Here is a 14949-nt window from a genome sequence, read left to right on the forward strand (position 1 = left end):
TGCTTGGAGCTAATTGAATCATAATGTCAGACGATATAATCTGGCATCTTATAAACAATCAATTTTGCTCCTACAAGCTTACGACCGACAAAGGTCAGGCCTTTTGTCGTAATGAATACAACGTGACGGGACTCTGTAATAGACAGTCATGCCCTCTGGCGAACTCCAAGTATGCGACTGTCAAGAGTGTGAATGGCCGGTTGTACTTATACATGAAAACAGCAGAAAGGGCTCATACACCAGCAAAACTGTGGGAAAGAATCAAGCTCTCCAAGAATTACTCCAAAGCCATTCAGCAGATCGACAACCACCTTCTTTATTGGAATAAATTCCTGGTACACAAATGTAAGCAGAGATTGACCAGACTTACGCAGGTTGCAATCACAGAAAGACGTATGGCTCTAAGAGAGGAAGAAAGGCATTATGTTGGTATTGCTCCTAAGGTCAAAAGGAGGGAGGAAAACCGTGAAAGAAAAGCGTTGGCGGCTGCTAAGATTGAAAAGGCTATCGAGAAAGAATTGCTGGATAGGCTCAAGAGCGGCGCTTACGGCGATAGGCCGCTAAACGTCGACGAGAAGATCTGGAAGAAAGTGATGGGCCACATGGAGGACGAAGATGAGCTACACGAGGACGAGGACGAGTTGGAACTTGAAGAGGAAGAGGAAAGTGATGAAGGCGAGGTTGAATACGTGGAAGACGAAGGCGACGACGAGATGGTCGACTTGGAGGACCTAGAGAACTGGTTGCAGGGATCAGACTCAGATGAGCCCTCATCTGAGGAGGATAGCGATGAAGAAAGCGACGAGGATTCAGACGAAAGTGACGCTGAGGAGAAACCATCGAAGAAGAAGAAGAAGGTGGCGCCGGCAAGAAAACGCCCCAAGGTGGAAATTGAATACGAACAAGAAACTGTCTTGCCAACCGTCCAGGAGACTACTCGTTAGAACTTGAGACTATCTTGCAGGTAATAACTTTTTCTTCTCTCATTCTAGTCTAGAGCTACGAACTTTCTATGTACATTTGAATTTGAAATTAGAGCAACTAAACATAAAATGTTGGTCGGTGGAAAGAACAACCACGATGTGGCCGGCGGAGGAGAAGATATCCCTCTGGTAGACAAGCGGACCTCCAAATGCACTCAGCCGGCAAGATATTATATGATTCTAGTGAGAGTTCGTGAGTCACGTGACCTTCACATAATCACTATACATTGATGTCCACAAGTTCAGAAGAAGGCTTATCATATTGGATTCGTATAAATAGGGACTAGCCGGCGTCTGATAGTGTCAGGGGGCATCACTCGACATATATCTCAAGTTAACAGCTGTCGATGCCTTTGTCTCGTTCTGAAAGTCAACCGGGAGAAGACACGCTGTTCGATGTTGATTTCCTAGATTTACCGCCAACTGGAGCGTCTGAACAGCGTTATAGAAGTCAGCAGAGCTCCTTAGGTGACTCTAACCACAACTATGTTTTACCTGAGGAAACAATTGATCTTAGCAGGAATGTAAGCATTGAAAATGACCTTGATGAGGAGTACGGCTCTTTTCCGCACGAAACTTCCACAAAATGGGCTCATGATCGGTTGAACTCTGGCGACGATGCCGCCAATGCTGCCAACATACGGCCGAAAGGTACGGGGACGATTTCCAAAATGTTGGAAGCAGTGAGAAACACTCTCAGTCCGTCTAATGGCAGCAGCGGATATCACAGTTTTGAAATGAGAGACTTCAATACTCCAAGAGAGGCTGATAACTACGAGGCTTCAAGAAATCAATTCAACATAAGGGTGCTATTTAATCGTTACGTGCTAAGAAGACCGACCGTGTCCGCTGACACCAATGCTCATAGGGTGATTCATATGAACGATAGAGCTGCAAATTCCTCCTTAGGTTATGGCGACAATCACGTATCTACTACCAAGTACAATGCGGCAACTTTTTTGCCTAAATTTTTGTTTCAAGAGTTCTCGAAATATGCCAACCTGTTCTTCCTCTTTACGTCATGCATACAACAAGTGCCTCATGTTTCGCCTACAAATAGATACACAACGATTGGTACACTCATAATTGTGCTTATTGTCTCAGCAATAAAAGAGTGCGTTGAGGACATCAAGAGAATTAACTCAGATAACGAACTCAACAATGCTAAAACCGAAATTTATTCAGAATTGGATGGTGGTTTTACGCGAAAGCGGTGGATCGATATCCGAGTTGGAGACATTGTAAAGGTTAAATCTGAAGAAGCAATTCCTGCGGATATAATCTTGCTATCGTCATCGGAACCTGAGGGCCTTTGTTACATTGAAACGGCCAATTTGGATGGCGAAACAAATTTAAAGATCAAGCAGGCTAATCAGGAAACGTCGCGCTTCATAGATGCAAGAACCTTGCGAAATATACAGGGAAAGATACTTTCGGAAACACCGAACTCCAGCTTGTATACATACGAAGGAACGATGGAATTGAATGGTCACAAGATACCTTTGTCGCCAGAACAAATGATACTAAGGGGGGCAACATTGAGGAACACTTCATGGATATTTGGTATTGTCGTTTTTACAGGGCATGAGACGAAATTAATGCGCAACGCAACAGCAACTCCTATCAAAAGAACGGCTGTTGAGAGAATTATAAATCTGCAAATTGCCGTACTATTCGGAGTATTGATCATTCTCTCACTCATTTCCTCCATCGGTAACGTAATAATGAGCACTGCTGGCGCTAAGAATTTATGGTATCTTTACTTAGGCGGGACTAACAAGGTTGGTCTTTTCTTCAAGGATATTTTAACGTTTTGGATTTTGTTTTCCAACCTTGTTCCGATTTCATTGTTCGTCACTGTGGAGCTGATTAAATACTATCAGGCGTTTATGATCGGCTCAGATCTTGACCTGTATTATGAGGAAACGGATACTCCCACTGTTGTAAGGACTTCCTCTTTAGTGGAGGAACTGGGACAAATTGAATATGTTTTTACTGATAAGACAGGTACTTTGACGAGGAACATCATGGAATTTAAATCTTGCTCGATTGCCGGTCGCTGCTACATTGAGAAGATTCCGGAAGATAAGGCAGCAACCATGGAAGATGGTATTGAAATTGGCTACAGAAAGTTTGATGATCTGAAACTAAAATTAAACGACCCAACCGATGACGAATCTGCAATTCTTGAGAATTTTTTGACTTTGCTCGCCACTTGTCATACCGTCATTCCTGAGTTTCAAAGCAACGGTGAGATCAAATATCAGGCTGCTTCACCTGATGAAGGGGCTTTAGTGCAAGGGGGAGCTGATCTCGGATATAAGTTCATCATTCGTAAACCAAGTTCAGTGACAATACTTCTGGAAGAAAGTGGTGAAGAGCAAGTTTATGAACTTCTCAACATTTGTGAGTTCAACTCAACGAGAAAAAGAATGAGTGCAATATTCAGATGCCCTGATGGTTCTATTAAGCTGTTCTGTAAGGGCGCCGACACAGTTATAATGGAGAGGCTAGAAAAAGAATACAATCCATACGTCGATGCGACGGTAAAACACTTGGAAGAATATGCATCTGATGGTCTCAGAACTTTGTGCCTAGCAATGAGAGATGTCGGGGAAGATGAATACAGAAAATGGAATGAGATCTATGCTGCAGCCGCCACGACTTTGGATAATCGGGCAGAGAAGCTTGACGAAGCTGCTGAAATGATAGAGAAAGATTTATTCTTACTCGGTGCGACAGCCATCGAAGATAAGCTACAAGAAGGTGTACCGGAAACTGTTCGAACCTTGCAGGAAGCGGGTATTAAGATATGGGTTCTGACTGGTGATAGACAAGAAACAGCCATAAATATTGGAATGAGTTGCCGCCTGCTAAGCGAAGAAATGAACTTACTTATTATCAATGAGGAGAGTAAAGAAGAAACTCGGGCCAATATGCTGGAAAAACTGCGGGCATTTGAAGAGCACCAGATTTCACAGCAGGATTTGAACACGCTTGCACTTGTGATCGATGGTAAATCTCTGGGTTATGCACTTGAGCCTGACCTGCAAGATTATCTATTAAGCATCGGAAAACTTTGTAAAGCAGTTATCTGCTGCCGTGTATCTCCGCTACAGAAAGCTCTTGTGGTGAAAATGGTGAAAAAGAAGTCCTCTTCTTTGCTGTTAGCTATTGGAGACGGTGCTAACGACGTAAGTATGATTCAGGCTGCTCATGTTGGGGTAGGCATCAGCGGCATGGAAGGAATGCAGGCTGCACGTTCAGCTGATGTTGCTATTGGGCAATTCAGGTTCTTGAGGAAGCTGCTATTAGTGCATGGCTCTTGGTCTTACCAAAGAATATCGGTCGCAATATTGTACTCATTTTACAAGAACATTGCTCTTTACATGACTCAGTTCTGGTACGTATTTGCCAATGCTTTTTCTGGTCAGTCCATCATGGAATCATGGACTTTAACGTTTTATAATGTTTTTTTCACGGTTCTGCCGCCATTTGTGATGGGAGTATTTGATCAGTTTGTCAGCAGCAGGTTACTCGAACGCTATCCACAACTTTACAAATTAGGTCAGAAAGGTCAATTCTTTTCGGTTACAATTTTTTGGGGCTGGATTATTAATGGCTTTTATCACTCAGCTGTTACCTTCATCGGATCCACTTTGATATACCGTTATGGTTTTGCACTCAATAGACATGGAGAGACAGCTGATCATTGGTCATGGGGAGTTGCGGTTTATACCACCAGCATCTTGATTGTTTTGAGCAAGGCTGCTTTGGTTACAAACCAGTGGACAAAGTTTACTCTTTTTGCCATTCCAGGTTCATTCATTTTTTGGATCATATTTTTCCCAATCTATGCTTCTATCTTTCCTTACGCCAATATATCGAGAGAATATTTTGGCGTTGTGTCACATACCTACGGGTCTGCTACTTTCTGGCTAATGCTTCTTGTATTGCCAATTTTCGCATTGATGAGAGACTTTGTATGGAAGTACTACAAAAGGATGTACGTTCCTGAGCCGTACCATGTTGCTCAAGAAATGCAGAAGTTCAATATTAGCGATTATAGACCTCACGCCCAGCAGTTCCAAAAAGCTATCCGTAAGGTTAGACAGGTTCAAAGAATGAAGAAACAGCGTGGATTCGCATTCTCTCAAAGCGAGGAAGGAGGCCAGGAGAAAATCATCAGAATGTATGATACGACGCAGAAAAGAGGTGTGTATGGCGAGCTACAAGACGCTTCAGCAGATCCATTCAGCGATGAAAACTACGTCAATATTCCCTCTGATCCTTTCGCGGAGGACATTCGTGAGACCCCAGCAGAAGTCTCCGAAGAAAGCGAATCATTCATTTTGTAACATTGATACAGTCTTGCATATTATCATTTTTAGGCATCATGACCGCTCATTTAGGGTTCCTAAACTATATAGTCATCTGGCTGATGTCTAAGTCCTTGTGGACGAATGCTCTCTTACCGCCAGCGCCCAAGTAGTCGCTGGCGACTTGGCCTGTACCTCTAATTTGATATTGATAGGTGACTAAGCCATCTAAACCGACTGGACCACGAGCATGGATCTTTGACGTTGAAATTCCGACTTCCGTGCCAAATCCATATCTGAATCCATCGGCAAACCTTGTAGATGCGTTCCAGTAGACACCTGCAGAATCAATACCCTTTAGAAATAGCTCGGCATGCGCTTCATTTTCAGTGATGATGGCATCTGTGTGTTTGGAGGAATGGTGATTAATGTGTTCCACAGCTTCCTTTGTCGACTCGACGAATTTGACAGCACAATCCAATGATAGGAACTCGCGATCAAAATCCGTAGATTCATCAACATCTACAATCTTGGACCTGACTTCTTCGTCAAAGGCATTTTCCTCTTTCAGCTTCTCAACATACGCCTCTTTCACGTCACTCGCCAAATGAAGAGTGACATCACCTTTGCGGCTCAAGTGCTCCAAGACCTTCCACCACTTTGCTAGCTTGGGGTTGACCAACAGAGTCTCCATCGCGTTGCAACCAGCAGGGTAGTTTGTCTTTGCATCCAACGTAATTCTTTTCGCCTTTTCAAGATCAGCATCCGCATCTAAATATATAGAACAGATCCCGTCGGCATGTCCCAACACAGGAATCTTCGTGGAAGCCTTGATCTTTCTAACAAGAGCATTCGAGCCCCGTGGCACAACCAGGTCGATGTATTCATCCTGCGTCAACAGGCCAGATACATCCTCTCTCGTCTCTATCAGCTGAACCGAGCCCACTGGAACGCCCGTATCTTTCTCGTATTTAGCAATCGTACTGTTTATAACGCGGGCCATCTCTCTGAAGGTATTCACAGACTCCTTACCACCCTTGAGAATCCCAGCGTTTCCCGATTTGATAGCCAAGGCGGTGATATTAGCAATGACTTCTGGACGAGATTCAAAAATCACCAGCAGAACACCAACTGGTGCAGTAACCTGATACAACACAAGATCCTCGTCAAGCTGTCTAGCGAGCTTCAATTTACCGACTGGATCCTCAAGTTCGGCGACATCTTTGATGCCCTGCAACATAGTATCGAATTTATCTCCCTTGAAAAGGTCCAACCTCTTCATCAAGGATTGTGCCAATCCACTTTCGGCAGCTGCCTGCAAATCAAGCTTGTTGGCTTTCTCAATAGAAGAAGCATTTTCCTTCAATTCGTCATGAATCTTGTATAGCACTTTTGAACGGTTTTCATCGCTAATTGTCTTCAAGATGTTACCTGCTCGACGGGCATTCTTTGCAATTTGTTCCGAACTTGACATGATGGCAATGGATTCCTGAAATCTGCTCCCGTCGTCTCAGGATAAACGTAAGTTGCAAGTTCAGTACCACTTTCTTAGTCCATGATGAACTTATAGACGTTGAAAAATCATGACTCATCCGTACCAAGTGCCAGGCACAACGACTCAGTCGAATGAACTCGGGGAAAGAGGTCTCTAGTAGCCGTATCGTCTTATCTCATGGTCCAGAAGGAGATGATGTTTGCTCACTTAGCGTCTTGTCAGGCCCCCGCAGTTCCTGTACTGCAAGGCACGAAAGGCGTCGAGGAAAAAAGCCACTACATTGGGTCCAAGCTCATGCTAGCTTCTCTGGGAATGCCTGTGTCTTTTAGGCCTGTGCAGGATGTAAATGTCGATACACTCGCCAAGATTGACGACTGGCTTGTACTTGAATTTTATTTCGGGCTTTTCGTCCACTTCGACAGCACTTTGATCCAAGCTCCTGTCAAGTTGATCCTCTTCCTCCTGTACGATTGCGGGCGTGTCTAGGGAAACAGTCTCTGCAAGGACGACCTTGCGCCTGGAATGAAGTGAGCCGGCGTTATATGCTAGGCCGAGCTCTTTGGAAAGTAGGAAAGACCTTATGTCTGACAACCTCTTGACACTGCTGATGATGATCTCCAGCTCCCATTCACCTTTGTAATGCAGCTTATATCTAGATTTGGTGACTCTTGTCACCGTTTCAATACGAGAAGTGATGAGAGCAGCATCGTCGCCGCCAAGCAGCTTCGACACAAAATTGGAGGCAAAATCTGAGCTCTGGCCCATGCGTAGGTTCCCAAACGCACCGCCAGCAGCTAATTCCGGGGCTAATTCATAGGCAATTAGAAGAAGCTCATCCTTTAACTCCGAGCACAGGTCGCGCATATCTTGGTTCGAAAGGTAGATTCTTGTAGAAGGAGACTTGATGTACACTATGGAATTGTTAGCCAACAGAGGAGCGTGGAATACCGGTTCATTAGAACTTTTCTGCACTAGTTGCCTCCGGTTGATGAACACTCGCAGTGGTAGGACGGCGTTGTCTGCAATTTTAACAGTAGCGACACTTCAACAGCACTAGGTTAGTTTCTTGTCTCTAAGAGGAGTGGAAATACTGGTTACACGTACCTTGGAGCCATGACGAGGTTTCGACGACCGTAGATGATTTTAACTGAAATTTATGCGGATTCAGTAGCATCAAGATAGATGTTTTCAAGACATTGCGAAGTAACCAGACGCTTGCCGAGACATACTACACGTGAATTAGCTTATCTCTTGATCACCTGGCGATCTATCAGGCTAGATCCCCCCAAAGGACTGCCTGTAGTTTGCAGACTTGATCTCTTTGTCTGTAGCTCGCTTCTGGGTTTGAACGACTCAAGCTGCAGCGGACCTGCCGAAAGCAATCGATTTCTCTAGATCGAGTATCGATGCTCCAATCCCAATGCAACCCCGCTAAAATCATCTAACTAACACCATATAAACCATTTAACGAAAAAAAATACCAAAACCACACCAATGAATACCCCGGCATCAAAAACCATATAGCGGTATTTGTACGCCAGTTTGGAAGTTGCTTTAGCGTTCAGTAGAGAGTCTTCCAAACTGAGCAAACCCTCGAGCTTTCTGAGCGTGTCCCGCTGCTGGAGTAATTTCCTCTTGCAACAGTCCATCCTTGCCTCCAGGCTCTTCAATTGAGTGGCATTGACCCTGATTGAGGCAGTAACATTGGAAATGAAGGACTTTTCATCGTTCTGGTCGAAGTCTTTTTGAAGCGTAACTAATTTGCTATCCTTTACCGAGTCGTGTAAGCTTTGCGCATCATTTTTCAGTTTATCCAGCTGCGCAATCAGCACATCAAATGCTTTCCAGTTCTGCTGCATGTCAATTTCATTTTTCACAATGGTTTCCTTTAAATTGTGTTTCAAAGTATCCTCAAACTTATGGAGCTCTGCCTCAATGTGTCGTCGATAGAAATCAGCTTCATTATAATTGAGAGATATGCCGCCATTGATAGTTAGACCACTGCCGTTCATATCCCATTTTTCGAAATTGAATGAATCTTCTGAGTCATAGGCGCTCAAAGAAGGACTAGAACGCTGATCAGCGTGCACAACGGAAAGCGACGATGAGTTCGAAGATGATGACGTTGAAGACAGAAGAAAAGGTTGCGGTGGTACCATCGGAGCTGTTCCCTCCGCTAGATTATTAGACGTCAAATCATGATACAGCAAGCTTTGTAGTGACCTGTGAGAACCGGAAGCGTACCCTTCAAATTCTGGACGTTGTTTCACAGCGCGTTCCGGCGTGATTCCTTCAGCGGATGTCTGTAGAGATCGCGAAGCCTCCTGGAACATGTGAGATTCCGCTCCTGCGGGGCGTGTGGATCGCAGGAATTCGTTGACCAACCGCTTATTATCATTAAGACCCACACTAACGAAGGAACTTCTATGTCTGCGGTAAGCTCCCGACGACGGGTGCTCATGGTGGCGGTGGTGACGTTTCAGAGGCTCTAGCGACGTCTCGACATGGCCTTTCTTCCCAAGGGACACCGATGAAGCAGGCGAGCAAGCCGTGGTTGACGTTGAAGAATGCCGCATGGGTCTCTGCGACTCGGACTTGAACATACACTCGCTGAACATCCCCGCGGAGGCACTCGTCACATCGGCTCCTGCCGAGCTACGTCTGCCATGGTGATACGAAAATGCCGCCCTGTCGTAATGTGGCTCCTTGTCCTCGTTCCTATTCAAACTATCCTTTCTACCGAAGCTTGTCCTTCTTTGGGCCGTCTTGCCCGAAGCTATCGGTTTATCGTTGACTGAGATAGTCGGGAGATCGATATTAACCTGCCGCTGTCGCTGCTGTCGCTCCTTCTCGCGACCACTTGTCATTTCTCGCATTGGAACCGCCGTAGCACGCACAGAGGGAACCAAAGGAGCCGATTTTCGCTGCCCTGGGTTCTCCATCCGATCGATTAGCAGATTCATGACCCAATCCTCACCATCAACCACCCAGCTCTGCTCAGCAGTTCATCTTATAGCTCACTGTTAGTAGCTCATAGATAAGTGCTGTTATTAATTGAGAGCTACACAACGTATAGAATGACAGTTTTGATTTTGGCGAAACAAAACAAGATCCAGGTCAAGAGTTCACTTGAAACCACAAGTTTAGAGACCAAAAGAGCGATATTGTGGCCTCTGTGGACCTGTTGGAGTGCCCAATTGGGGAAACATATCTAGCGCGTGTGTGGTAGGCTTGAAGTTTTGAGAAGCTGGTATTCCTGGGCGTTTGAATCAAAGTGAAAGCGGTTCACAGATCGATGTCGTTCGAGGTTGGTACCCGCTGTTGGTATCCGAACGAAGAGCAGGGTTGGATTGGTGGTGAGGTTACGAAACATGAGACTAAAGACGGGATCCATCATTTGGAGTTGACTTTGGAAGACGGAAATGTTGTTTCTATCGAAACGGACACGCTAGTGGCCAATGCAGATGACAGTGATGGTAAATTGCCACAATTGAGAAACCCTCCGGTTTTAGAAGCGACAGAGGACTTGACTTCGCTGTCGTATTTGAATGAGCCGGCAGTTTTACACGCGATAAAACAACGTTATTCGCAGTTAAATATATACACATACTCCGGGATAGTTCTGATCGCTACGAATCCGTTTGATCGAGTCGATCAGCTTTATTCGCAGGATATGATCCAAGCGTACGCTGGGAAGCGCAGAGGGGAACTGGAGCCACATCTGTTTGCAATCGCGGGTGAGGCCTACAGGATGATGAAGCACGACAAGCAGAATCAGACAATCGTCGTTAGCGGTGAATCGGGAGCTGGTAAAACAGTTTCAGCTAAATACATTATGCGGTACTTTGCGTCCGTGGAAGAAGAGAATTCGTATGCAATGGATAACGTGCAGCATCAAGTGGAGATGTCTGAAACAGAACAGAGGATCTTGGCCACAAATCCGATTATGGAGGCCTTTGGCAATGCAAAGACCACTAGAAATGATAACTCTTCTAGATTTGGAAAGTACCTTGAGATTTTGTTCGACAAAGAGACATCAATCATCGGTGCTAAGATTAGAACCTATCTGCTAGAACGTTCGAGATTGGTTTATCAGCCGAAAAGTGAAAGAAATTATCATATCTTCTACCAGCTACTGGCGGGTTTGCCGCCAGATCAAAAGAAGGAGCTGCATTTGATGGAGCCTTCAGACTACCTTTATATGAACCAAGGAGGTGTAACGGAAATAGAGGGCGTCAATGACGAGGACGAGTACAAGACAACTGTAGAAGCTCTCACGTTGGTCGGCGTGACGCAAGAAACGCAGCATCAGATTTTCAAAATCTTAGCTGCATTATTGCACATTGGTAACATCGAGATCAAAAAGACACGGAATGACGCCTCGCTTTCTTCGGATGAGCCGAGTCTGCAGATAGCCTGTGAGCTCTTAGGAATCGACTCGTTCAATTTTGCTAAATGGATAACCAAGAAGCAAATCACTACAAGGTCAGAGAAAATCGTCTCCAACTTGAATTACAATCAAGCAGTCGTGGCAAGAGATTCTGTTGCTAAATTTATATACTCGGCATTATTCGACTGGTTGGTAGAAAACATTAACACAGTATTGTGTGCTCCCGAAGTAGCTGACCAGGTGAATTCTTTCATTGGTGTTTTGGATATTTATGGGTTCGAACATTTTGAGAAAAATTCTTTTGAGCAGTTCTGTATTAATTACGCCAACGAAAAACTACAGCAAGAGTTCAACCAGCATGTTTTTAAGCTTGAACAGGAGGAATATGTGAAGGAAGAGATTGAATGGTCTTTCATCGAGTTTAACGATAACCAACCTTGCATCGATTTAATTGAGAATAAGTTAGGTATCCTATCGTTGTTGGATGAAGAAAGTCGACTGCCGGCAGGCTCTGATGAGTCCTGGACTCAGAAGTTGTACCAAACGCTTGATAAACCTCCAACGAACCAAGTGTTTTCTAAACCACGTTTCGGTCAGACTAAATTCGTGGTGAGTCATTACGCACATGATGTTGCTTACGACGTCGAAGGATTCATTGAAAAGAATAGAGACACTGTTTCGGATGGGCACTTGGAAGTCTTGAAAGCATCAACAAATGAAACGTTGCAGAATATTTTACTGACTTTGGAGAATGCAGCATTGAAGGTTGATGAAGCCAAAAAAGCCGAACAAGAACAATCGAAGAAACCCGTCCCTCTGGCTAGAACGGTTCAGCGGAAGCCTACATTAGGTTCCATGTTTAAGCAGTCATTAATCGAACTGATGGATACCATTAATTCCACCAATGTTCATTACATCCGTTGCATCAAACCGAACAGCGAGAAAGAACCTTGGAAATTCGATAGTCTAATGGTCTTATCGCAGTTGAGGGCATGCGGTGTTTTAGAGACTATTAGAATCTCATGTGCAGGCTTTCCATCCAGGTGGACTTTCAGTGAATTCGTGCTCCGGTATTATATACTAATCCCATCCTCTGAATGGTCCAAAATCTTCAACGGGGAGGAAATGACAGAGGATAGCATTGTCGACATATGTCAAAAAATTTTAGATGGAACTGACAAATCAAAATATCAAATCGGTAATACTAAGATATTCTTCAAAGCTGGTATGCTTGCACATTTTGAAAAACTGAGATCCAACAAAATTCGTCAATCCAGTGTTTTAATTCAAAAGAAGATTAGGGCTAAGTATTACCGTGAACAATATCTAAACACAATTAGAGCTTTGAAGAATACTCAAACTTTTGCTAAAGGTTATGTCATCCGCCAAAAAATTGATAGAGAATTGAAGTTGAATCTAGCGCTTGCTGTTCAAAGGTTATACAGAGGTTTGCTGGTACGCGCAGAAACGTTCGCAGTTCTTCGTAGCATTACAATGATTCAGTCAAGATTGAGGCAACAGCTAGCACAAAGAGAGCTGGAAGCTAGAAATGCGCACAACGCGGCTGTCACTATTCAGAGCAGGGTCAGATCCTTTCAACCTCGTAAGAGTTTCCAGCGATTTCGGAAGGACACTATCACGGTTCAATCGCTTGTACGGAGGAGAGCAGCTCAAACTCAATTGAAGCAGTTGAAAGAGGAAGCGAAGTCTGTCAATCATTTGAAAGAAGTCAGTTATCAATTGGAAAACAAGGTTATTGAGCTGACGCAGAATCTGGCATTAAAAGTTAGAGAGAATAAAGATATGACATCCCGTCTGCTGGAGTTGCAAGAGAAGTTGCAGTTCTCAGGAAATCTAAAAGAGGAGCTTGAACTTCAAAAAGAGGAACATGCCAGAGCCTTGAAAGATCAATCCATGGAACATGATGCTAGATACCATGAGATTGAGGAACAACTCAAGATATCACAACAGGAAGTCGAAGCAGCCCGTGAAGAAATCAAATCCTTGACTGCAAAGCATCAGGAAATCAAGGAAGCGTCTCGCCAACAGCTCGAGGAGTTAAATAGTACTAAGGAACTGCTCAATGAGTCAAGGACACAAAATTCTGACCTCCGCGATGAAGTGAAATCACTGAAAGATGAAATTTCCCGCCTGCAGAACTCGATGAAGACTGAACTCGCTGCCCAAACACCGAGGTCAGTCAAAACATATGCAATGAATGGTGGCCTAATGGATGATACAATGTCCCCAAGCCAAATGAACATTGTTTCGGTTAACGGGCAAGGTTCCTCTGTTCCTGTCACAGGATTAGGTATCGAATCGGATAACAGATCTACCTTGAGCACATTGTCTCAAATTAATGACGAGCTATACAGATTACTCGAGGAAACGAAGGTCTTAAATGGAGAGATTACTGAAGGCTTGATAAAGGGATTTAAAGTACCGGAGACAGGTGTTGCAATACAATTAAGCGAAAGAGAAGTCTTATATCCTGCCCGCATATTGATAATTATCTTAAGTGACATGTGGAGACTCGGTCTGACCAAACAAAGTGAGCGGTTTTTGGCAGAAGTCTTGACAACTATTCAAAGGGTTGTTCAGTCATTGAAAGGGGCAGATGTTATCCCGGGTGGTGCATTTTGGTTGACCAATGTCCGTGAATTGTACTCATTCGTCATCTTTGCGCAAGAATCAATTCTGCATGACGAGTCTTACAATAAGGGCTTGAGTGAAGATGAATACAAGGAATACGTTGTTTTGGTAACAGAGTTGAGGGAGGACTTCGAGTCGCTAAGCTACAACATCTACAATATCTGGCTGAAAAAGCTACAGAAAGATTTGCAAAAGAAGGCTGTACCTGCGGTGATTGTTTCCGAATCATTGCCAGGTTTCAAGAACGAAGCTGGCAAATTTTTGTCAAATCTCTTTGGCTCTGGTCCAGAATACAACATGGATGACATACTGACTTTCTTCAACACAATATACTGGTGCATGAAATCGTTCCATGTTGAGAATGAGATTTTTCGCGACACTGTTTTGACTTTACTAAATTACGTCGATTCTATTTGTTTCAACGATTTGATTATGAGGAGGAACTTCTTGTCATGGAAGAGAGGATTGCAGTTGAACTACAATGTCACAAGGTTAGAAGAATGGTGTAAAACCCACTATATTCCAGAAGGGGCCGATTGCTTACAACACTTGGTCCAGACATCTAAACTGCTGCAACTCAGAAAAAAAGATTTAGATGATGTTAAAATCCTGTGTGACATTTGCACTGCATTGAAGCCTGTACAGTTACAAAAATTGATGTCTCAGTATGCCGTTGCAGATTACGAAGCTCCAATATCCGATGAAATTTTGAACTACGTTGCAGAAAAGGTAAAGAAAGGGTCTTCTTTGTCTTCTGATGGTAAATCGAAGGTCCACAGTGAGGATATCTTCTTGAAAGTGGAAACAGGCCCATTCGAAGATCCATTTGTTGGTATTGAAACTAGACAATTCCGTAAAATCGAGGCCTACATCCCGGCCTGGTTGAATTTACCAACCACAAGGAGAGTCGTTGAGTTGGTTACAGAGCAAGTAACAGTTCAGGAATCACAGGCTCTGTTAGACACTTCGGTGGTGGATGAGTCGACAGCATAATCACACATTAACCCAAGTTGCAGTCCGATGTAGCTGTATAAATGAATGTATTTTTTGCATACCCTCAATTGCTCATGACGTTCCTCGCGCTTCTGCTTATATGAATAGAAGTCAAAT

At 44.0% G+C, this 14949-nt stretch overlaps 6 protein-coding genes across 6 annotated transcripts; 3 read left to right on the top strand and 3 right to left on the bottom strand.

Moving 5' to 3' along the window:
* Positions 1-23: 23 nt before the first annotated feature.
* Positions 24-944, top strand: MAK16 (ribosome biosynthesis protein MAK16; the record flags this gene model as incomplete). The annotated part of the gene is made up of 1 exon (XM_037284847.1): positions 24-944. One exon carries the CDS (start codon positions 24-26, stop codon positions 942-944), a length of 921 nt encoding a protein of 306 aa, XP_037140743.1.
* Positions 945-1330: 386 nt separating this feature from the next.
* DRS2 (aminophospholipid-translocating P4-type ATPase DRS2) lies at positions 1331-5341 on the top strand (the record flags this gene model as incomplete). Its single annotated transcript, XM_037284848.1, has 1 exon — positions 1331-5341. The coding sequence occupies one exon, from the start codon at positions 1331-1333 to the stop codon at positions 5339-5341; it is 4011 nt and encodes a 1336-aa protein (XP_037140744.1).
* A 64-nt stretch (positions 5342-5405) lies between these two features.
* Positions 5406-6776, bottom strand: PRO2 (glutamate-5-semialdehyde dehydrogenase; the record flags this gene model as incomplete). The annotated part of the gene is made up of 1 exon (XM_037284849.1): positions 5406-6776. One exon carries the CDS (start codon positions 6774-6776, stop codon positions 5406-5408), a length of 1371 nt encoding a protein of 456 aa, XP_037140745.1.
* Positions 6777-7094: 318 nt separating this feature from the next.
* On the bottom strand, positions 7095-7661 carry SAW1 (DNA-binding protein SAW1; the record flags this gene model as incomplete). Its single annotated transcript, XM_037284850.1, has 1 exon — positions 7095-7661. The coding sequence occupies one exon, from the start codon at positions 7659-7661 to the stop codon at positions 7095-7097; it is 567 nt and encodes a 188-aa protein (XP_037140746.1).
* Positions 7662-8242: 581 nt separating this feature from the next.
* Positions 8243-9760, bottom strand: HG536_0F03980 (uncharacterized protein; the record flags this gene model as incomplete). The annotated part of the gene is made up of 1 exon (XM_037284851.1): positions 8243-9760. The coding sequence occupies one exon, from the start codon at positions 9758-9760 to the stop codon at positions 8243-8245; it is 1518 nt and encodes a 505-aa protein (XP_037140747.1).
* Positions 9761-10092: 332 nt separating this feature from the next.
* Positions 10093-14832, top strand: HG536_0F03990 (myosin family protein; the record flags this gene model as incomplete). The annotated part of the gene is made up of 1 exon (XM_037284852.1): positions 10093-14832. One exon carries the CDS (start codon positions 10093-10095, stop codon positions 14830-14832), a length of 4740 nt encoding a protein of 1579 aa, XP_037140748.1.
* Between the last annotated feature and the right edge of the window lie 117 nt (positions 14833-14949).

This window comes from Torulaspora globosa, chromosome 6 (assembly GCF_014133895.1).
Source record: "Torulaspora globosa chromosome 6, complete sequence".
Classification (NCBI taxonomy): Eukaryota; Fungi; Ascomycota; class Saccharomycetes; order Saccharomycetales; family Saccharomycetaceae; genus Torulaspora; species Torulaspora globosa.